At 62.6% G+C, this 23,209-nt stretch overlaps 2 protein-coding genes across 4 annotated transcripts; one reads left to right on the top strand and one right to left on the bottom strand.

Moving 5' to 3' along the window:
* Positions 1-357: 357 nt before the first annotated feature.
* SPDEF (SAM pointed domain containing ETS transcription factor) lies at positions 358-5,539 on the top strand. Its single transcript, XM_056361938.1, has 5 exons — positions 358-829; positions 1,793-1,990; positions 2,082-2,129; positions 2,546-2,686; positions 2,796-5,539. Exons 1-5 carry the CDS (start codon positions 382-384, stop codon positions 2,972-2,974), a joined length of 1,014 nt encoding a protein of 337 aa, XP_056217913.1. The 5' UTR covers positions 358-381; the 3' UTR covers positions 2,975-5,539.
* Positions 5,540-5,921: 382 nt separating this feature from the next.
* On the bottom strand, positions 5,922-22,936 carry PACSIN1 (protein kinase C and casein kinase substrate in neurons 1). 3 transcript variants are annotated; one of them, XM_056361935.1, is made up of 10 exons: positions 22,747-22,936; positions 10,640-10,772; positions 10,098-10,254; positions 9,744-9,979; positions 9,403-9,558; positions 9,091-9,266; positions 8,661-8,781; positions 8,453-8,577; positions 7,979-8,172; positions 5,922-7,627 (listed from the first exon to the last, which is right to left on the bottom strand). In XM_056361935.1, the coding sequence occupies exons 2-10, from the start codon at positions 10,700-10,702 to the stop codon at positions 7,518-7,520; spliced, it is 1,338 nt and encodes a 445-aa protein (XP_056217910.1). In that variant the 5' UTR covers positions 10,703-10,772; positions 22,747-22,936; the 3' UTR covers positions 5,922-7,517. The 3 variants fall into 3 exon arrangements, with proteins under 3 accessions (XP_056217910.1, XP_056217911.1, XP_056217912.1); XM_056361936.1 differs by lacking the exon at positions 22,747-22,936 and adding an exon at positions 16,926-17,066; XM_056361937.1 differs by lacking the exon at positions 22,747-22,936 and adding an exon at positions 11,013-11,131.
* Between the last annotated feature and the right edge of the window lie 273 nt (positions 22,937-23,209).

Genomic DNA, 23,209 nt, shown 5'->3' on the forward strand with positions numbered 1-23,209 from the left:
GAGCCCCTCCAGCACACCCCGCTGCCTCCTGCAAGGGTGCTCAGCACTGGCTGGGACGGATCTGCTGCCAACCTGGTGTGCAATTCCTGGGAAGACCCTAAAAGCTTGCGGTGGTCGGGACATGCTTGTCCCCCAGGCTCCTTGTCCTCCCAAAGCCAGGACAGCCCCCCAGCCCCATGGGTGACCCCCAGCCTGCGCTCATCCAGGGGCTCGCAGGGTGCTGGGGGTCTCTTTGGAGGTTTTTTTTCCTCTCTAACAGGCTTAGTTCCTCCCTTTGTGCCTGACCGCTGGGCGGGAAGGCAGGAATCGGTGCTGGGGTGAGCCTCTCCTCTCCTTCTCTCCTCCTCTCCGGCAGATTTGGAGCTGGCGCTGAGCAGAGGGATGAGCAGCGCCAGCCCTGGGCTGACCACTCTGCCCCTCCACCGCTTCGCCCGGCCGGACACTGCCCTGCTGCCCACCCCGTGGGACCCCGACACCCGGAGCTGGGGCTGCCCGGACAGCCCCAGCCCCCCTGCCACCCCCGAGCAGCCCCTGCCTGCTTTCTGCCTGCACTACTTCGACATGCTTTACTCGGAGGACATCGCCTGGGCCACCAAGGGCATGGGGGAACCATCCCCAAGCGGCACCCAGGGGGGGCGAGGGGAGGCGCAGAAGGAGCCGGAACAATGTCCCATCATTGACAGCCAGGGCTTGGGGCTGGGGCCCGAGGGGGACCTGCAGGCCAGCCTGCACCTGGAGGAGCACTCGCTGGAGCAGGTGCAGAGCATGGTGGTGGGCGAAGTGCTGAAGGACATCGAGACGGCCTGCAAGCTCCTCAACATCGCCGCAGGTGGGTGCCCCCACAGCCCTCCCCGCGGGGGCTGCAGGCAGGATCGGTCCCGCCGTGGGATGCGGTCAGGGAGGGATGCTAAAGCCATACTGCATCTTGGGGGGTTGCAACCAGGTGCTGGGGTGTGGGGGAGCGTGGCTGCTACCTGGCTCCCCACAGCATCACTCCAGGGCTGGAGTGTTTGCTAACGCCCAGGGATGCCAGCAAAATGCCCCTGCAGCCACAGGGGCTCGGGGTAAGCTGAGGAGGGGGTTAGCAGAGCTTTACTGTGCTGGGTGCAGGGTGCTGTGCAGAGCCAGGGAGGTGCAGGGACACATCAACCCAACGCTGAGCCCGTCCCCTCCCGTGTGCTGGGTCCCTTCTCCTCCCAGGGCATCCTTACCGAGGTGCTTCTAACCTTGCACACATCTTGGGGAGGGTGTGCAGCAGCAAGGAGCAGACAGTCAGACTTTGATTTTCCTTCTCTCTATCCTGTTTCCTCTGGGACATTAGGAACGGGCGGGAGAGCATGTGGTGTTTTGGACAGCCTGGAGCCAGCTGGCCCTAGCCGAGCTGGGCATGGGGTTGGGTGTGAGGGGAGCAGGACAACCCAGGACCGAGTTCCCTGGGGTATTGCTGCCGTAGAGCATTGCTGAGGCATCTTTGGGCATCACTGCCACTGGGCATCCCTGGGGGATTGTCCCTGGGCATCGCTGCTGTGACACAGGCAGTCTCGGAATGTTTGTGCAGGCTCTGCCACCCACTCCCCTGAAGCACCTTTGTCCCCTGGGATGGTGCAGGGAGCAAGTGGGGCTGGATGAAGCACCCCAAAGTGAAGGAGGTGGCAAGGGGATGGGCCTGTCCCTGGGGTACCAGGGCAGGGTGAGGGTGGGATGCTCCCATCCAGGTGGTGATGCTGGGACTGGTTGCCTGGGGTGAGCTGAATTTTCCCTGTCGCTGGCCACGCTCACCCTCTGCCCCCAGACCCCGTGGACTGGAGCCCCGGCAACGTGCAGAAGTGGATCCTGTGGACGGAGCACCAGTACCGACTGCCGCAGATCGGGAAGTCCTTCCAGGAACTGTCGGGAAAAGACCTGTGTGCCATGTCTGAGGAGCAGTTCTGCCAGCGCTCCCCTGCCTGCGGGGACATCCTGCACGCCCACCTCGACATCTGGAAGTCTGGTAGGTGCCAGGGACTGGGAGGGAGCGGGGGAAGATGGGCGATGCTGTGCAGCTGGAGATGCCCCTCTGACTACCCACTCCTCCCTTCCAGCCGCCTGGATGAAGGAAAAAGCCACCCCAGGAGGTGAGAGATACTGTGGTGAGTGTTGTGTGGGCTCAGCTCCACTGACCTTGCTTCTGCCTGGCGCAGGTCCGGGGTATTTGAGAGGTCGCTGCCTGCTCCATCGCCATGACCTGGAACGTTGCAGCAGCCCCTGAGTGGCTGCATCCCCTCTGCCCCCATGCAGCCCCCAGGCTGTCTGCAAGGTGTAGAGACCCCCACTGGCCCCGTCTCACACCCTGCGCAGACCTTTGGGGCTGCGCAAGGGCAGAACCGAGCTGTTTTCCCAGCTCCAAGCAAAGCGATGCTTCCAGAGCCAGTGCCTGGGCTGAGTCCCCGGAGACCCACAGGCATCGAGCCGGGATGTCCGATAAGGACCCCTGTGGGTCCCCAGGATGGTGCAAAGCAGCGAGGTCTCTCTCCTCCCGCATCTCACCCGTCCCTTCCCGCGGCAGGAGGTGATGCCGGCTGGGCGGACAGTGAGGTGGACTCGTCCTGCGCCGGCCAACCCATCCACCTCTGGCAGTTCCTCAAGGAGCTGCTGCTGAAACCCCACAACTACGGCCGCTTCATCCGCTGGCTCAACAAGGAGAAAGGTGGGTTGGGCGGGTGCTTTGGCAGCCCCGGGATGGGTGCTGGGGGGGGTGTGTGTGGGGTGGTGGCAAGTGAGGCTGTAACCCCCCCCGTACCCCACTCTCCTCCCAGGAATCTTCAAGATCGAGGACTCGGCACAAGTGGCCCGTCTGTGGGGCATCAGGAAGAACCGCCCGGCCATGAACTACGACAAGCTGAGCCGCTCCATCCGGCAGTATTACAAGAAAGGGATCATCCGGAAACCCGACATCTCCCAGCGCCTCGTCTACCAGTTTGTCCACCCGGTGTGAGCAGCGGCGGCGGGACAGGCTGAGCCCCAGGAGGGACAGGGGACCTTTGCCGCTGCCCTCTGCCTCCCAGCCACAGAAACCATCTTACAGCGCTAAGGACCACAGCTGGGATGCTGAGAGGCTCAACCCCCCCTGGACCTGCTGGCAACAGACCGTGGGACCCCTCTCACCCCCTGGAGGGGAGGGATGAGCCCCCAGCTAAGGCACCCCCACCAATGTGCCCTGGTGTGGGGCAAGGACCGTGCAGAGCCCTCGACTCCCGTCAGCACTCCCAGGGAGGATGGGCACGGAATTTGGGGCTGGTGGAGGAGATATGGGGTTGATCAGGGGCAGATAAAGGCAGATGAATCTGTGGTTGTCATGCGGCTCCCCACAACCCTGGTGCCCTTTGGCAGGGATTGAAGGTGGGAGATTCGTTGGGGTCACCCAGGGGAGGGGCTGGGCGATGCAGGAGTGCTGCCCCCAGGTCTCTTGCCCCCTGGCATGTTGTCCTCTCACCTGCAGCCCCAGGGCATCATCAGGGCACAGGAGCCAAGGGCACATCCCAGCAGGAGACTTTGATATCCCCTTGGAATCATGCCCTAGGGCTGCTCTGGGGGGGACATGACACCATGGGGGCCACGCTCCCCTCCAGCCAGAGCCTGGCTGTGGGACCGGCTGCCCTGGTGCCCATCAGCAGTGACCCCCTGGATGCAGTGGGGCAGCTCTGGATTTACCCCAACAAGCAGCTCCTGGCCCTCAGCCCTGTTCAGGGTGGGGGGCAGCGTGGTGGGGGGCTCTCAACCCTCAGCTGCAAAGAAAGGGGCTGCCTGAGCTCTGGGCGTAGGCAGCCGGGCTCGTCCCTCCCTCCCCCCCTCCCTCCTGGGTGCTGGCTGTGGGTGGCTTCACCCCAGCCATTGTTCGGGGAGGACAAAGCCCAGGCGTGAGCTGGGACAATAGCACCCACAGGGACAAGGGCACCCACAGCTGCCCTTGGCTGGGGCCACGCTGACCTGACGGTGCTGGAGCAGCCTGGCACCAGCAGCACCGCAGCACCCAGGGCTGCTGCCTGCCGTGGGAGCTGGGTGCAGGGTAACCCTGCCCCTGGGGGCCACCAGCACCCCCTTGGCATGGGTGCATCCCCCCTTGGCTTCCTGCTCCGGGACATGCTCAGCTTCCCTCTTCCGCAGGGATTTGGGGTTGAAAATGGGCATTTTGCAAAGGGAGCAGCTGTAGAACAGGGGCTGTGCATGCTGGAGCATCCCTGCAGGACTGGGGGGTCCCCCAAGCGGGGGGCACAGGGCCACTCAGAGGCCCCCGAAGCCTCCACGTCCTTGACACAGGCCTCTTCCCTTGATTTGGATTTTATTTGGACTGCCTGATTCCAGAGTTTGGGAAAAGGGAGATGGCATGCCATTTCCCTCTGGACAGTAAATCTGAAACGCAACCCACAGAGCCCGGATGGGGACAGCAAACTGGGCATTGCTTAAACTGCATATTTCACAAGAGTCTGAGTTACCTGGCGATGCTGATCTTTTATATTATAATTTTTTTATTTGTTTATTTGCTTTTTGGTTTTGGCTGGCAGCAAATCGTGGTTTAGGTTCAAATGACAAGAATAGATGGGCAGCCCGGGTACCCATGAGGTGCTTTATGGGAGTTTAAAAGAAAAAAAACCCACTTGGTTCTTGTTCTTTTGTTTTTAACTTAAAATAGCTGCCTGTGACAGCTCCTGCCTTTTTCTTTCCCTTCTGCCTGTTTCATACTGTTTACACGGCAGAGGCACGGACGCGCTGTGGCCAGCCCTGCAAGCATCCCAGCTGGAGGGATGGAGGGCAGCTGGAAGGAGAAGAGCAAGGGAAGGAGGAAAACTGCCTTGGGCTCTGGAAAAGGGGGGGAACCCCCCCCCAAAAAAAGAAATGGGGAAGAAAAACAAGCTTAAATGTGTCTTGTGATTTCCTGTGCCGGTGCGAGGAGCAGCAGGAGGACGGGTGCTGGTGCCCCAGAGCTCATGTGAAGGCAGGGGGTTGCACGTCCCTGTGGGGAAGGTGAGCTGGAAGGGTTAAATGGTGAGGAAAGCTGGGGAGGGGGCACCCAAGAACACGGTGCCCCCACAGACAAGGGGATCTGATCCAGCAGAAGTTGCCCACTTCTGTGGGGCTGGCAGCCAGCGCTTCTCCCCAAGCCCCTTCCAGCTCCAGCCCTTAAATAAGGGGAAATAAATCCCTTTTCTCTGCCCCCTCCCCATTAAGAGCCCAGGGAGTGCCTCCACACACACCTCCCGGAGGGTCCCACTGCTCTCTGTGGGGCTGCCCCAGCTCTCTGGGCGGGGGAGAGGGATGGGTGACATGCAAATCATTTTTCCAAATGGTTTGAAGGCTCGTAGGGAGCCCAGGAGGCTCCGGCCCCTCTGCCAGCGTCAGCTCCCTGCTGGGCATCCCCGGCTCCCCCTTCCCAGGGTGGGGGGCAGTGCTGGGTCAGGGGCTGCTGCTTTTGCTGGTGCTGGGGATGACCCCCAAACCTTCTTTTTCTTCAATCCCCCCATGAGCTTCCCGGGGCTTTGCTCAGCGTGTTGGCACGGGAATCCCCAAAGGCAGCGGCTGCTCCCCCCACCCCAGAGCCCCCTTGTCCCCCAGGACCCCAGCAATGCATCCGAGCCCCCATCCTGCTGCACCCCAAAGCCTCAGGGTCAGGGTGTCCCTCCCTGGGGTTACAGCAGCTGCAGCTCCCCGGGGTGCAGGGGGCTTGAGTGCCCACCCTGGGGGGGTCCCTGAACCCCAACAGCCACCTCCACGGGGGGCAAGAGTGACGCATGGAGGCAAACGAGGACCCAGACCCGAAGGACGCTTACAGAGCTCAGTTATTTTCGCTTGCTGCTTTTTGTTGTATCCACGGTAATACAATCACGAGATATATATATATATATATTATATATATACTTCTTAAATTACACAATCAATGTACAAAAAACCGGGGTGCATTGCTGAGACAGGTGGTTGGTTGGGTTTTTTTCTGACTTTTTTTTTTCTGGTTGTTTATTTTTTTTCCTATTTGCGTACCTAGCAGGGGACGTTGGGCTGGGTGGCTGTCACCCACCGTGCCCAGCACATGGTGCATCTCCTGCCTCTGCGAGAACACTTGATCCCCGAGGCCAAAAAATTCACGAACCAACGGAGGGGGTAGGAGAGGAGCGTGCAGGAAGGTGATGGCATCAATGCTGCTAAGTAAGGGTGATGGTGTGGAAAAAAATGAGAGATGAGCCATAGGGAAGAGCTCAGGATGGAAAATATGCCTGGGGCAGCGGGGTTGGGGTGACCGTGCTGGGCGGCAGCACCCATGGGTGCTGAGGGGATCCCGTCCATGCTGTGGCCCGTTGCAGAGCCCAAGCGCAGGAGGGGTAGAGCCCCTTGGGGAAAAGCAAAGGGCAAAGGCTGCAGCCGTTCCCCTGCTTTGGCGTGTCTTGTTCTCCACCGTCCTCACCAGGCAGCCGCTTTGCTGCCCAGGTGGGGTCTGCTGCCTGCACCAAGCCCTCCTCATCCTCCACCTGGCTGTGGGTCCTGCTGGCACTGTGCAAGGCTGGACGGTGCTTGCCTCCATCCCTGCTCTGCTCCTGCCTCTCTTCAGGATGGGGGAAGATGGGGACCATCCCCAGCAGCATCCAGGCTGGTCCCCGCTGCCCCAGGCTGGGTGTGAAGGTGCTTCCAGCAGCGTTGGGCTGCGATGGCTCCTGGGAGCGCTGGATTTTAGGGCCATCTCACCCTGGATCTGGTGTGCCTGGATAACTGCCCTCACGAAGGGCAATGCTGCTCCCTGCAGCACACACCGGGCATCAGCTCGGGAGCCTGCGCCTGCTCCAGACACGTTGACAGCCCAGCCATGAGGAGGAGGAGGAGGAGGAAGCTGAGGAGATGCCACCAAGCTCCATGGCAGGGCTGGTCCCACCACACCCGGACATCTCCATCTGCCACCATCCTTGCCCAGGGACCTGCCTGCGGATGGGGCCGGGTGGCCGTGGGGCAGGAGGGGACATTTGTCCCCTTCCAGTGGGGGGGGAGGATGAACCAGGGAGAAGAACATGGAAACACCAAAAAAATTGGTGTCGGACTCCAATCCCTCTCAGGTTTTTTTGGGGTGAATTTGATTGGTCCCAGGAGCATCAGCGCCGTGCATTTTGGAACAGTTCCAGCCAATCAGAAGGCGGCTCATGATTTCAGTATCTTTAAAAACCAACCAATCAGGAGCTCTCACTGGTTGGGCTTCAAGATCTTGAGGTATCGGCTTTTTTCGCTCGGAAAAAAAAAAAAAATAAATCAACTAACGTAGACGAACGGACAACGTCATCTTTCGCTTCACGTTATCTTAGAAGAAGAAGAAAGCGACTATGCAAAATACTCTTCGGAGACAACTCTTAAAAAAATAAAAGCTTGGTCGGAAAATATGTCTGAATCTCTAAGTGTGAGGAGTGAAGGACCAGACGGCAAGATGGCTGGTTGGCTGGTGGAGAGATGGAGACAACGGAGGGTGGTTTTATCTGCTGACGGCAACGAGGAGCACACCACAAGACTTAGATTGCCTCCACGTAGTTGGCAGGGTAGAGACCTAGTTGCCCGTTGTCCAAGCGCCCTTTGCACCACCCTTGCTCGTCTTCTTCACCGAGTTTGGTTAGTTCATCACCTGGAGAGGAAGGTGGAAAGGGGAGAGCTCATTGCAGGTGGTGGAGCTTCTTCTACCACCCCGTTTCTCCCTTGGATGGAGCTGCTGAGTGTTTCTAGGACTGATGCTGAGCACCCCGGTTTGCAGGGTAGAAAGAGAAGGGGTGACCCATGAGACCTCATGTACCCTGTCCCACCACCTCTCCGGTCCCACCTGGGTTTGGGTTCAGCTTGTGCCTTCCCCTCTCTGCCAGTTCAGCTTTTTGAAGGGCTGGGATAAGTCAGAAATTGAGGGATTTCACACCAAAATGTGGGCGACCCGCAGCTCCAGCAGGCGAGCGCTGGCTGACCCAGCACCGCTGATGGACTGTACCTGCTTTGAAGCTGAGCTCATCCTGCTCCTGCCCGTCGTAGTCGTACAGAGCCCGCACCCGCACGCCCTTCCCCACTGACTCCTCATCGAAGGGGTTGGTGCCGCCATTGGCCTCGCTGGTGTTGAAGGAGTTGCTGCCTTCGTCGTCGGACCACTCGGCGCTGTAGGTCTGCCCACGGTCGTGGCTGCTCACGCTGGGGTGGGGGCGAAGGAGGGAGAGGGGCTGTCAGTGCAGGCAGGGGGATGGCGGGGTGCTGTGCTGCCAGGAGGACCCCGCAGCTTTCCCGAGGTTACAGGGGAGTGGGAGCTGCAGCGACCACCCCACTCACGACAGCCCAGCAAGGCACAGAGAGGGGACAGAGCGTAACGGTGGCTGTCACCCAGGAAAGCCCACATCCCCTTGCCTGTCCCCACAGCGCTGGCAATGTTTGCACAGACAAACGCCATGCCGCTCCCCTCCTCGCCGCCCCTCACCTCCCACGCTCGCCCGCCAGTGCCCCCGTCTCGCCCGTGCTGCTGGTGTTGGTCAGGGTCACCCCCTCGCCCTTCTTCTGCTTCTCCTTCCGTGTTATCGTGTGCGTCAGGTCCGGGTTCCACTCCTGCAAGCACAGAGCAACCAGCCCCTGAGCGCCCAGCTGCCCCGTGGGGCTGCCAGCACCCTGGCCAGGGTGCCCAGCCTCACCTCAAACTGGGGCCAGTTCATGGGCATCCCAGGGCCACTGGTGCTGCGGAACCACCGGAGATCCTCCTGCGCATCCGAGAGGCGGATGGTCTGCTCCAGCTCCCGGTAGACGTTGGCGTAGCTGCAGGGAGAGACGTGGGTCAGGGTGCTGCAGGTGGAAGAGGGGTGACCTGGGGATGGGGTGGGGACGTGCCCAGGTTGTGTCACCTCCTACGAGGCACTGGGGAGCACCTGGCTCCTGTGCAGCCCTCCTGCCACTTTGGTACCTCTTAGTGACCATCATGTTGGCTAGAAACCCCTCTTCCTTGTATTGCGGGGGCTGGGCTGTGCTGGAGGCACTTGGTCCCTCCAGAGCTTGGTTTGCTTTCCAGGCAGTGCAAGGAGACCTCACACAGGCACTTTCTGCCCAGCCAGACCAGGAGGCACCTACCTGCTGCTCTCGGCCAGGTTCAGGTGCCTCTTGATGTCCAGCAGCACTTCCTTGAGGAAGTTGAGCCTCTTCTCCTCAAACTGCTGGCACTGCTCAAAGACCTGCTCCATGCTCTCGATGTACTGCGGGGTGCACTTGTTCAGCTCGTCCAGCACCTTCTCGTACTTCTCCTGAGTCTGCAAAGGCACAGGAGGGTATCAGGGTTACACCTCAAGCACCCCAGAGGGTGCTGAGAGGGTCCGGTTTGTGGACCACCACACTGGGGAGCCCAGATTGAGCCTCTGTGGGTGAAATCAGAGCAGCCGCTCGCACCTTTTGCACGTCTTGCTTGCACTTTTCCACTTTGTCCTGGAGCTTCTTCTGCTGCTCGGGGGTGTTGGACTGCTCCGCCTTGCTGTTGGCTTCCCGGGTCATGGCCAGCTTCTCCTCCTTGCACGCCAGGTGGTAGGCTTTCTTAGCTGTCTCTAGCTGTGGAGAGGAGAGGAGAGAGGAGAGGAGAAGACGGATGTCAGAGTAGCAGTCACAGCAGCAGTCACAGCCCCCTGCCCATCCCTCTGCTGCAGGGAGCTGCCACCTGGCTCTCCCAGCCTGGACAGGGCACCCAGAGCTGGAGCTGGGAGATGCTCCAGGACATGCTGCGCTTCTCCTCTCACCTCCTTGAGCTTCTTGGCCCAGGGTTTCTGGGCTTTCCGGAAGCCATCCTCAGCCTCCTTGGCCTCCTTGAAGCCTCCCATGATCTGCTTGTGGTAGGCGTCCTTCTGCCAGTTCTTGACCTTCTCGAAGTCATCGTTCAGCAGGCTGTTCTTCACCTCCTGGTGCAGCTCACTCACCTTGTCCGCCTCTGTCATGATGGCACCCCATGCCTTCTCCAGGCTGCCATACTGGGGACCTGGGGGGCAGAGGGGACAGCCAAGTGTCACTCCACAGCCCTTACCCTCTCCGCCTCTATCAGATGAAGTTGTGACAGTGCACGGGGACCCATGGGGACCTTGTGGAAGCCATGGTACCTTTCTCAATGAGCTGCCTCCACCGCTTGGACCAGTCAGTGAGCTGCTGGGCGTAGGACTTCTCGATCTTGGCCCGCTCGTGCACACAGTTCATGAGGTCATTGCAGAGCCGGTGCCCGTCATCAATCCGCTTCACCGTGCGTTTGTAGTTCCCCACCTGGGATGGGGATGGCGATGGGGATGGGGACAGGCAGGTGTGGGAGCTGTGGCCGGATTGCCCAGCTCAGCCCCAGCTGTCCTGGGGTGGGGACAAGGGGGGCACTGGCCACTTTGGGGGTGCAGGGATGGTGCTTTTGTCTTGGGGGTGCTCAAACCCAACTCCTTTTGGTCCCCTCCACTGCTCTGTGCCCCTCGGGGACAGCTGAGGTTGAGACCTCCAGCACAGCCAGCTCAGACACCCAAACCACCATGGCAGGGATGCCTGCAGGCACAGCTCACTGCGGGAGGGGAGGGCAGCATTGTCCCCCCCAGCCTGGGGTACACCCTGGGATGCAGTGACAGTGGCAGGGGCCCCGCGGGAGGAGAGGACAGCCAGGACTCACCTCCCAGAAGCTGTCAGTTGTTTCCTCCGCCGTCGCTGCTGACTCGTCGTAGGAACCCGACATGGCTCCCGGCGCTGCCTTGGGCGTCAGTGCGGGTGCTGGGTGGCTCTTGCGCAAACACCAGCCTCATGCACTGAGGGGAGAAGAGGGGGGAGTCATGGGGGGGGGGGGGGGGGTGAGCAGGGGACCCCCATCCCTCCTGCCCACAGCGCTGCAGGACAAGCATCTGGCTACAGGGGATGGCGATGGGGATGGTGCCCATTCCAGCTCTGGACTCATCCAGTGCCCGCCACGCGCCACCCCCTTGGTGCCATCCAGCCCCCACAAAGGCAGCTGTGCTGGGTGCTGGGAGGGAGGATCGTGGGGAGCTCACCGGCCGGGGGCCTGGCTCAGCACCACGTTCCCTGGGGAGCTGCTGCACGAGGGGCCATGGCAGGGCTGTGGGAGGGATGCAACGCCTGAAGAAATTCTCGTCCTGATATTCCACCCTAATCCATCCTGATCTTCAGAAAAACGGCATCCCCGGAGCGTCACGTGGCCCCGCTGCATGGCTTAACCCTTTGCCGCTTTGCCGAGAGCCAGGACTGGGAATGGGGATGGTGGGTGACATCGCATGCAGACGGAGAGGGGACCATGGTGGCCAATGAGCATCTTCGTCATCCCCATCCTGCCCCGGATTTGGACAGTGCTCCCACAGAAAAGCACTGGGCCTGTACTGCATAGCATCTGCCACCGGGATGGGGACAAAGTGGCCATGAACTGCCCCAGTTTTCTCCTGCTTTGTCCCCAAAAGGGCTGCGGGAGCGGGATGTGGCCATGATCCCTACGTACCAGTCCTTCACCTGGGCAGGTGGAGCAGGCAGTGGGAGACCCGGCCGCCTGCATCCCCCCCTGCACCTGGGAGAGGGCAGTGGGGTGGGAGGGCAGGGCTGGGGGCACGGGGTCCTGGTGCCCTGGTGCCCACCCGTGGGGGATAGTCGGGTGCCCACGCTCTCCAGCTGTGCACACAGCTGGCTGCAAGGAGCCCAGGGGCCAGGGCAGGGCATGGTCCCAGGAGGATAGGGGGCCGAAACGGTTACTGGAGCGCGGCACAGGGCTCGCTGTGCTGGAACTAACAGGGCCTGGCAGGGATTTAGTGATATAACCAGGGAGGCACCAATCCCCGCCGCCCTCCCCAGCCAGTTAAAAATAAACGCGTGACTGTCCCTCGCTCAGCCGCCGAGACGCAGATGGATGGGGGACCGCGGTGGTGCGCAGTGCCAGCACCGTCCCCCCGCAGCCGGCAGCACATGGCACCCACGCCTGCCTGGCACCCACGGCACAACCACTGTCCTCCCCACCCGTGAAGGTGCCCAACCCAAACACCCACGGGCTGAGCACCCGGTGGCACAACCCCCAGGGGACCCCGCAGGGCTCTTTGCTTCACTGCAGAGGCTGCGCTGGCACAGCAAAGGCATCCTTGGGGTGACAGCCCCAGCCTGGAGCCGGGAAAGGGACTCTGGAGGGTGGAACGCGCCCACAGCCGGGTCTACCCTGGGACCCATGGGTGCGTGGGCCAGCCCCCACCCAGCCCCCAGCAGCCGAGGCAGTGGGGCACTGCGGGACGTGGCTGCCGCAGCTCCTGCTCCTCACCATTACCTGGTCTGAGCTGCAGCCCAGGGGTTATTTTTGGCTCTGCATCACTTCCCAGCTAACCCTGCCGCCTTGTTGCCTCTCTCCTACCGGGCACCCCCATGCACAGCTGTCCTCGCACCCCCCCACACGCGCGTGTGCCCCCCGCCCCGCTGGGCCACGCCGGCTGCGGGCACAGCACGTGCCAGCCCCATGCCCACTGCCCCAGCCCCGCCAGCGCAGCCCATCGCTTCGCATCGAGGCGGCTGGCGGTGACGCCGGGTGCCCGCAGTGCCAGCGGCTAAGCCGCGGCATGGAGAGCTGCCAGCCCCAGCCATGTGCTGCCGCTTTGGCACTCACAGCCGAGGGGGGGGCTTCGCTTCCCTCCCCCCAGCCCCACATTTCCACAACGTTGCCAAAGAGAAGCCGCAGAGCATTTGGCATCGAGTGATGGTGAAGTTTGGTCCCGGCTCCTGCCCCTGCGTGCCCCTGGGTTGCTCCCACAGCAGCCGCCCCCCTGCATCTCGCTCCCCATCAGCCTGCTGGGCGCTGAGCACTGCCACAGCTCAGCTCACCCCTGACCCTGCGCAGGCAGGAGGCTGCTGCAATGCAGAGGGCTGGCGCTGCCGACGCTGCTGGCACGGGCAGCTGCCCGTAATCCCACAGCCGGCAGCCCTCGCCAGCGGTGTTCTGACCCCAGGCAGGCAGGGACAACCCGGGTTTGTTGTCCCCTGCCCATCGCTTTGGGCCAGCACTGCTCCAGCATCTGCGGTGCCATCCTCCCACAGCTCCCCAGCACCCGGCAAGGGTGAGAGGGACAAGCCAGGTCCCCCAGGGGGGTCAGCTGAGCCCCTGCCTCTCCTGGGTCCCTTTGCCTTTGCTGTAACATCACCATTAAATGTGCAAACCCCCAGTGCGGCAGCCTTGGGGTGCGCTGTTGGATGGGGGTGCCCCATCCTGGGCCTTGGGGTCCCTGGTGAGGTGCCAGGCACCAGCCCCGGCCCCGGGGAGGCTGCGGCGGGGTGGCACGTTGCTCTCCCTCCAGGTTTCTTGGTTGCCCTGGCCCCAGCACCCCTGCTACAGCCAAAAAGCAGGGATGGGGACGTGATACTGGGAACAGGCAGCTGCCTGCATGTGTCCCCTTCCTGCCTGCTTGCACATCGCCTGAGCCTGGTGGGGACCAGGGCTTGGAGGGGCTGCAGACCTCCTGCTGTGGGTTCTCCTGCTGCCAAGAGCCCTTTTCCAAGGCAGGATGGTGGCGGATAAGCTGCAAGGAGGGGAGCAGAGCACAGAGCGAGCCTGTGTCCCATCCCCGTCCCCATCCCCTGAGGCAGGAGTGTCACACTCATGGTAACCATGCATGAGCCCTGCTGTGGGAGGGCAAGTGCTACCGGGGGGAGTCGGTGATTGATTATTGGTGAAGGCATCCAGGGAAGGGAGAAGCCATGCTGGCAGCTGCGCTCCATCTGCAAGAATCAGAGCAAGCAGGGAGCTCCCCGACACCAACCCCGAGCACAAACCGATGCAACGCACGACATTTCCCTGGCGCAAACCCTTCCACAGCTGCAGCATCCTGACACGGAACCGCAGCCTGGCCCGGCCAGTGCTGCCCGAGCCGAGGGTGCTGGGGACCCTCGCTTGCCGGAGCGTGTTTGCTGGGGATGGGATGGTAATTTGCTGCACACTGTTGCCTTGTAGTTACCCGGGGGCTCCCGGCAGTAAAGCCGAGGCTCAGCAGTTGGAAAGGACCCAATGGTCTGAGCCAGTTTTATTGCAATTAAACACTGGGACAGATCTGGCTTGTCAAACCAAACCATCCATGGGGTTGCAATATGAAATATTTGCTATGGTTTGGCTTCTTTTGTAAGCACGTGAGGCTGAGGATGAGTGCAGGGGTTTAGGGGGAGGAAGTCAGCACGGGGTTCAGGTTTTTGGCCACAGGGAAGGTCATTTGCTCTCCCTTATCTTGGCACAGGGCTGGCCGAGGGTCTGTTGGAGGGGTGCAGCATCAAATAGATGCCACCACGACACACCACTGCTACCACCACATGAAAACCACTCGTGGCAAAAACAAATGGACCAGAAACGGCCAAGAAAACCCAGGGGAGCCTGGTAGCAGCATCTCCCACTGCACCGCGGCACCCCCAGGGCTGCTGTGCTGCTGCATCAGCCGCCAACCTCAACGCCGCATCCACCGCGGGTACCAATGCCCACGTGCTGCTCCTGTTATGGGCAAGTAGGGGGGACGAGATGCCCCCGGCACGATGGCAGGTCCTCGGGCGAAGCTGGTGACACCGGTGTGCTTTGCAAGAGGCTTTGCAGCTGCAGGAGCTGCCGTCTGGTTCGGGTTTGCTGCTCAGCTTTGACCCAGCCGCGTGGCTGCGGGTTTCCCACTGGAGCGGGGCTGATCTGTGCAGCCCACGGAGCTGGGGCAGGGAAAGGTGGGGCTGTCGAGGGGCACAGCCAGGGAGCAAGGAGGGCACAGGGGTTTGGCTGTGGGATGGCTGAACCTTCTCCCGCGCCTGAGCCGATGTGGACCCTGTGAGGAAACGGTTAAGTGGGTGCTGCTGATTCACGCTGGCAGCTGTGGTTCCCGGAGGCAGGAGAAGAGCCGAAGCCAGTGCTGAGGGCTGAGCAGCCTGGAAGGTGTGAGCGACCTGAACACCCATCCTCCCCCCTCAATATCAAACCCAGCTCAAGGCCAGGCAGGAGGTGAGCCTGGACCCTTCCCAAGCCGCCGGCTCCATGCCAGCAGCCTGCAAACAGTTCACGCCAGGGCCCCATCCTGCATCCCACTGCAAAACCCCTCTGGCTGCAGCACAAGCAGGGGCAGAGCCCTGGGGCAACCAGCCAAACCGTGGCCAGAACCGTGGCCAGATGGGAGGGGACGCGTGTGTCCCCCGTATGGCTCGTGCTTCTCCATGGGATTCTGGCCAGGGCAGCTCCGTGCTGCTGGCTTGGACCCGGTGCACAGCACGAGGTGGCTCCGAGGGCGGCAGGTCCCCGGAGGTGGCACAGTAGGTGACAGTGGGAAACTTCTGGGAGCCACTTTTCCAATGAATCCTGTTTGGGATGCGCCTGTGGCAGCCACCTCATTTCAATCGGGGTCATCTGCATTGACCGGGGGGGGGATCTGAGGATTGGCCGGGGGGGCATTCAGCTGCAACAGGGGCTGCAACAGGGACTTGCTGGAGGACCCTGCCAGGTCAGGGCTTGCAGGCTCCCCAAAGCTGGAGCATTTGCAAAGGAGGTTCAATGATCCAGGAATATTACCGGGAGCCACATGTCGCACCTGCAGACGGGGGGGGATGACACCCACCTCGCTGGCCAGGGTGGGGGCCACGTGCCATAGGTGCCACCAGGTTGCAGGAGCATTTGCTCCAAGCCCTGGCAGCAAACGGTTTTGCATTTTGTGCACACTCTGCAGAAACCTTCCCCGTCCTCCTGTGCTCCCCAAAGTTACCCCACTCCGAGCACAGGGCACCCATCAAAGTCTTCTCAAGATTTTTTGAGCCTTGTGTAAAGATTTCTGGAAATATGCGTGGCGTTTGCAGATAACGCAAGCGTTTCTCTCCAGGGGAGCTCGCAGCCCAGCTCAGGTACAGTGGATGTGCCAGGAATGTGGATGGGCACCACGGTGAGGTGCAGGAGCAGGGTTGTTGACCCCATGCATGTGTGCTCAGGCCTGGGGGAGACGGGGCTCAGCCACAGCTTGTGGGATTTTGACGTGTCTTCCAGCTCTGCAGCTTTTCGCAGCCTGCCGCCTTAGCTTGCCACTGTAAACAAGGATGCTCGGACTCTCGAGCAGGGATTTTTGCGGTCCCAGGAGCAGGGTTTAGGCAAGAACCCAAATTCGAGGTTCGCAATTAAACCAAGAAGTAGCAAACAACAGTGGCGGAGGATACGGCGGTGCCATCCCCTCACTTCTGCATTGGGGAGGGGGGAGACCAGAGCATCACGTGCTGCCAGGGGGTGGGGGAGGGTCCCATCCTCAGTACCTTGGCGGGACAGACCTGGGGCTGGTTGGGGACAGGAGCAAACGGGGGTTGCCAGGAGCAGGGCAGTGCGGAGGGGACAGCGGGATTTTGGCTGTCTGTGACGGGCAAAGGAGACTTGGAGCCAGAGGGGGCTCCAAGAGGGGGTAGGAAAGCAGGGGGATTGGGGGGGGCAAGCGGTAATCTGGGGTGCCAATGGCAAAAGGAAGGGCTTCAGGGATGGGGGAAGGCACTCATTGGGGCAGGGGGCTAGCGATGACATGGACGGCACAAGTTCCCCCCCATCATTTGCAGCTGGGGAAACTGAGGCACAAAGCCGCGAGTGCAGCAGCGTCGCAGAGCGGGTGTCCCTTGCCCCAGCACCCTGTCGGACACACAGGGGGGGTGAAGGTCATGTCCCCCCCCCAGCCTGCCCAGCTTGCAGAAGGGACCAGGGGACACTGTGTCCTGCCAGGGGGGTGCAAACCTACACCATACTGCCCAGTCCTTGCCCAGCATCCCCCCCTTCTCTCTCTCCACCCCCACAAGCGACCCAGCATCCCACACCCCCACTGCCCCCCTCCCCGCACCCCCATCCCCACCTGCGCAGAGGCCCCACGCAGCCCCCTCCCCACAGCGTACCCCCCCGGCGCCCCTTCCCAGGCTGCCCCCGGCAAAGCCCCGCGGGGGCTGGCGCTTACCTGGGCCGGGCGGCGGGGGCCGCGGGGGCCCGGGGGGGGCACGGCGGGCCGGGCTGCGCTGCGCTGCGCTGCGCTCCGCACCAGCCGGGCAGCAGCGGCGGCGCGCACGGCCGCGGGAGCGCGCCCTGCCTGCAGCCTCCCGTTGCCATGGCAACCGGGGATGGAGCCGCTGCCTGCAAAGGTTGCAAAAATCATCGGGGGTGGGGGGGTGGGGGGGTGGATAGAGGCGGGGGATTGGGCACACAGCCCCCCAGTTGACCTGCACCCAGCCTGCCCAGGGCGCAGCACCCCATGCAGAGGGGTAGCCCTGTCTGGTGGGTGCTGAGCACCCACCTGGCACCGGGGGCAGGTGCCTGGGGACTGTGCTGTGGGTGAGGGTCTCCGCATGACCGCGGGGGGGCCAGCAGCGGGGGGCTGGAAGGGGCTGGCAGTGGGGTGCCAGGACCCTGCGGTCAGGTGCCTGTGGGTGTCTGGCCCCAGCAGCGCTGCCTGTCACTGCAGGACTCTGTCAGGGCCACAAACAGGCTCCTTCATGCTGGGGGGCTCTTTGGGGAGCTGAGTGAGGATACCCCGGGGTCCTCATCCTGCTGCTCCTTGGGTCCTTGTCCCTCCTGCACAGGACAGGACAGAGCAATGCACTCCCTCCTCTCCTCCCCGGGCTCTCGGCCACCTCCACGGTCCCAGGAAGGTGCTGTGGGGGGGGGGTTAGGGCTGAGCTGCAGCTTTTGCAGAAACAAACACCCCAAAACGCCTTCAGACAGGCAGCCGGTGCCGCCTCCTTGCCAAATGTGCCAGCTGGGAACAGGCTGGCGGGAGAAGCAGGAAGAATCCTTCCCACCCGGGGAGGCTGGGCAGGAGGGGTGACAGGGACTGCACCCCCCCTAAGGCTTCTTGGAGGCCAGGGAGCCCGGCAGCCCCCTCCCCACTGCCATCTGCCCCCACCCGAGCCCTGGGGGTTCGGCCCAGGGTCACCAGGGCTTAGCACTGGATGGGGGTCCCAGGGGGGAGCAGGAGGCTGGAGCCCTCCCACCCCCCAGCCGGTGCTTGTGGGGAGCTGGGAGGATGCGGGTGAGGGTGGAGACAGGCTGTCCCCCTCCAGCTGTCCCAACGCACCGCGCCTGCATTTCCCCAGCTCACGGGTGATGTCAGGGAAATTAAAAGCCGGCAGGAGACGAGCGCTCCCAGCCAAGTAACCGAAGCTGCCCACAGAAGCTGCCGTAATGAGGCTGCCAGGCCGCTGCCGCCGGGATCGGGTTGCCCAGAGAATGTGACCCAGTCCCGGGGGGCTCCGCAGGCCTCCAGCGCCGGCTCAGCTTTCCCCTAACGAGCACCTTCGACTGCTTAATGAAGCTCGGTGGGGCTCACCATCCTGCCTGCCTTCCGGCTCCTTCCAGCTTTGTGCCATCCGAGCTTGTCTTCCCCCCTCACCGACAGACAGGAAGGCACCCGAAATATTTCATGCCCAGCTGTAGCTGGCAGCAGCGCTCAAGACCCAGGCGATCGAATGCTCCCCAACCCTGACACGGGAGTGGGGAAGGACTTCGGTCCCTGCAGGTGCAGGCAGATCTTTGCCCGTTGGCATTTCAGGGCGAGAAACCAAAGGGTGCTGATTAACTGGGTAGGATCCTTCCATGCAATGAGTTGGCAGTTCTCAGTGCAGGGTGGCTGCAGGTACCGCTGGGCTGTCCCAGCTGCCTTCTGCCCTGACAACATCCCCGCTGCAGAGAAGCAAATGTGCTCTGCATCAAGCATTGGGTGACAAACACTCTGAGTAGGGTGACAGAGGGACCTCAATGACTTGGGGCGGGGGGGGGTGTCCCAGTGCTAACAGCCCATTGCCACCCAGCTTTGTGGCAGGTGTGGTCCACACAGGTAAGATCAATTCACATCTCCTTCCCTGGCAGCTCGAGCTGCTCGGTGCTGGTAGAAGCAGGAGCCCTGCCTCCACAACACGAGGCTCCCACAACGTCAGCCAGTTCCTTCACCAAAAACTCGGCCACGATGAACTTTTCCCTGGCTCTCACCATCCCACCGCTTACTATTTCCCGCGGTAAGTCATTTCACCTTCTGTAAAATGAGTTTCCTTGTGGGAAGCAGCAGCCAGTATTGGCACGAAATAAGCCCTGATTTATCGGGCCACTTGCCGCTCTGAAATTATGGCTCTTCAAGCACCGCAGCAAACTGAGGAGCAGAGCAAACGAGCCCACACCGTGCTGGCGCAGCTGCCAGCAGCCTGCCTGCGCGGCGAGCCGGTGCGGGCAGCAGAGGAGAGAAATGCCGCCAGCTATCAGCCGCTCTGCCCATCACCCCACCACGAGTGCCAGCCTTTGCACGAATGCTGGGGGGATTTTCACGCGTGGCCTGCTCCCGTCTGCCTCCCTAGCAAGGAAAGGAAAATGAGTTTCCTAAATCATGGCAGAGCCCCTGGTTATGGTGCTTTCTGCTGAGCTGGCTGGTGTGGGGAGCAATGGGGGAGACCCCTGCCTGTGGGCACTCTGGGGGATACTGCTTGGGGGTAGGGTGGGATCCTAGCATCCTGCTCATCCTGAGCCTGTCCCTGGCCTCCTGCTGCCCCTTCCCACTGATGTCAGGGGCAGAGGAGCCTGAGCTGGGGCTTGCGGGGCTGGATGGGGCCAGTGCCCCCGTGCTTGCCCCATGCCCAGGCTGCACCCTCACCACGTTGTGCTGCAGATCCCAGGAGTCCTCTTGGGCTTGCTGGGAGAAGCAAGCACAGGGCTATTTTGCATCCTTAATTAGCAGCAGAGGATAATTGGCCGCTCTGCATCAATTACGCAGAAAGGCAGCCATTGTGGAGGGCCCCAGCATGGGGCAGGTGCTGCCAGAAACCCAACTCCTACCAAAACAATCCCCTTCTTGTCTGCTCGTGACCAGGCTTGGGGCATCCTCCAAGCCCTTCCGGGGAAGGGGATGGGGTTGGGACATAAAGGCTCCATTTTTCCTGGGAAACGGTGCAGGCAGCTGCCTGGGAGGAGCCCGTACGTATTGCCCATGGCCGCAGCGATGGTGGTGCTGGAGCTTCACCGCCTCCTTCTCCCTGTGCTGTGCCATGCCGAGGGCTGCTGGGTGCTGGCTCGGCCCCTCGGGGAAGCTGCCAGCTGGATGCGGGCTCGCCTTCCCCAAGACCCATCTGCGGAAGCGCGGCAGGGTCCTGTGTTTGCCTTCGAGGTGTTGCACAAACACCAGCCGGGCTGGCCACCCTGTGGGGACAAAGTCTGTCCCTGGGCAGAGCCGCTCGCCAAGGTCTCCTCCTTCTGCTGAGCTGTGCCAGAGGAGCCCAGCTCCATCCCAGCTCCATCCCAGCCTAGCAGCATCGCCTCCTGGCATGGCCAGGGAGACCAGCAGGGTGGGGGACACAGGATTTCCAGCAAGGGGGGTCCCACACAGAGCCAAACCCAGGCTTTGGCTCGCTGCAGGATGTGGCCCTGGTGCAGAGGCACTTCCCTGGCGTTGATGTTCCCTTCCTCGCCTGCCACTGTGCACGTCACTGATGCCTGCCAGCAGCCTTGGGCTTGCCTTCCTCAATCCCTTCGCGGTTAAATCCAGCTCCCATCCTGCTGCAGCCCCTTCAGCGGCTGCGCACCCTGGGGAGAGGCTGGAGAGGAGGGGCTCAGCGCCGGCTGAGGGGATCATGGATCAGTGCAGACCCCAGGGCAGGGTTAGCACCATCAGCTGAACCGGTAACTGATGAAATCTCCAGTTTTCTCTGGGCTCCTGCAAAGGGAACACAAAATCCCAGGAGGGGGGAAGGACCCTCAGGGCTTCAGCCAGGGTTTCAGGGTCAGGAGCCACAGCGAGGCACTGAGCTGTGGCTGGGGCCAGCAGTGCAGTCGCCCAGCTGTGCCAGCTGTGCTGCAGCAATGGCCTTGCCCCAGATATTTGGCTTAGGGATGGGGTTTGCCTGGGGAAGGCGGCACGGGAGCCGAGGGAAGCGGGAGCAGTTCGAGGGGCTGCCAGGGCAGCTCTAATCCGTTTAGCGAAGCGCTTGCTTTGCCATTTCCAAGGCAGATGCAAGAGCAGCAAAGAGGAGATGTGGGCAGAGGCGGGCAGCGTGGCAGGACAAGGTGGGCAAAGGCAGAAGGGCAGCTCCCCTGCTCCGTGGGATGAGCCAGGAGATGCATTTCTCCCAGGGGTTGCTGCAATAGTGGCAGCATCCCAGGGGCTGCCATGCGTGCGGGGTCGTCCCCCCAGCTCCATCCCTGTTCTCCGGGAGAGGAAGAAATGAGGTGATAAAACGGTAGCAAAGCCCCAGGATGGCACCAGGCAGCTCCAGGCACCTCGGGATGTGTTGCATCCCTCAGCCCCTCCTGCCCCAGGGCTGCAACAGCCTCCAGCTCTGCCTGAGCAGCTGGAAATTTGCAGGCACAACCCCCAGGTGGGTCCGGGACCCCCAGCCCCATGCACCCCACAGGGACCCCGCTGCTCCCTCCGGCTTCCTGGGACAGGCATCAATCCCTCTGACCACCCTGCTCACCCTAATGCACCCCCAAAACCACAGCTTTGTTGCCCCGTGTGCCTCCAGAGCTCACACCCTGGGGGCAAATAGGGGCTGGGGGGTGGGGGGGTGGGCTGAGCTCCGAGCCTGCCTGCAGCTGGGGAGGCAGAGCCCCCCGGCAGCACCCAGGCTCAGCTTAAGCCACCTTTCAGAGCTTCAGCTCCCTGCCAGCTGCTCGGGTGTCAGGGTGCCCGGCCGCGCCCCTGCGGCTGGTGGGATTAGGGAGCTTCAGGGGGGCTCTGCCGTGAGCTCAGCCCTGGAGCACCTGGGAGCTGGGCAGGGGGCTACCGGCGCAGGCTGGACCCCTTCGACTGAGGGCTTGGAGCAGGAGCCTGCGTTTCTTGCCGGGTAAGATGATGCCAAACGTGTCCCAGGGAGGTGGCGGGGGGCAAGACGAGCACGGCTGCTGCCAGCCCCCCCCACCCGCAGGCTGTCCTGGCTGGGGTCCCAGCCCTCCCTTATGCATCCATAGGGGGCTGGAGGGACCCCCTGCCCTGAGCCGAGAGCAGCTGACCCAGCAGCCTGGGGGTACCCCTGGCCCCACAGTCAGTGTGTGGGGCCAGCAGGCCCTCCACCCCAGAAGTCCCCCCACCCCAGAAGCCTCCTGGGAGCCCTGGGTGGGCTCTGGGAGTGACGGGCACTGTACAGAACGGGTCCATGCGAGGGCTGGCATGTGCTGCGTCCCACCAGCCCCACGGTGCCACCTCTCGTGAGACCCCAGAAGCTTTGCCCCCTGCCAGACCCCTGCCAGACCCCTGCCCAGACCCCTGCCCAGACCCCTGCCAGACCCTCATTGCCGTTTCACACCGGACCCCAGCCCCCCCCAGGAGGTGCAGGCAGCCAGGCAGGGATGTGTGGGACCCACGCTGCTTTCCTGCCCTGCCAGAGATGCCATGAGGCCAGGAAAAACAGGTCAACCCGAAATTTGAGGGGGGGGACCTGGGGTGGATGGTGGCCCCCACTCGGCACAATCTGGCAGATGTTGGAAATCACTTAAAATGGGTCACGGAGCCGCTCTGCCGGAGCAGGTTTCATTTCCCAGCAAGAAGCCACCGGCACAGGGCAGGGACCCATTTCTAGCCCACCACCAGCTGGGGACCACCGGAGGGGGGCTCGGGGTGACGGTGCTGCCAGGGTGCACCGAGTCCCAGCATCCCATCCGCCACCTGGGGACACCGCCACCGTCACCCGCCATACGCCACCGGCAACCCTCGCCGCGGCAAACCCCGGCCAACCCACCGACGCCAACCTCCCGCCTCGCCAGGAGCCGGCATGGCCCCGAACGTGCCGGCAGCGGCATGGCGGTACCTTTGGGATGTGGGGGACGCCGGGGCCTGGCTGCCTCTCGCCGGGGCTGGCTTTGCTCATCGGCTGGAAGGAAGGTCACGGCAGATGGGGAGGAGGGGGGTAAAGATCAGCACGGGGATTAGGGAGCCATTTTTAGCCACCCAATCGCCGGCCCAACCCCACGGCTCCTTGGCCGCGCAAGGTGACAATGCCACCCTGGAGGTGGATGGCAATCAGCCGGCAGCCCCGCCTGGGCCAGCCGGTGGCCGTGACAGGGGTCCCCAGTGTCCCCAGGCTCCCCCGTGTGCTGCCAGCCCCCCTCCCCCCCTTCTCTCAGCCTCCCTTCCCCTCTCCCCACCCCGAGGGGGCTCAGGGGGGCCCCCATGGCAAAGCCCCCCAGTGACAAAGCCCCCCCATGGCAAAGCCCCCCCTGGCTCCAATGTTTCCACCATCTGCCACCCATGGAAGCCCACCTGCCGCTCCT

This window comes from Falco biarmicus, chromosome 16 (genome assembly GCF_023638135.1).
Source record: "Falco biarmicus isolate bFalBia1 chromosome 16, bFalBia1.pri, whole genome shotgun sequence".
Classification (NCBI taxonomy): Eukaryota; Metazoa; Chordata; class Aves; order Falconiformes; family Falconidae; genus Falco; species Falco biarmicus.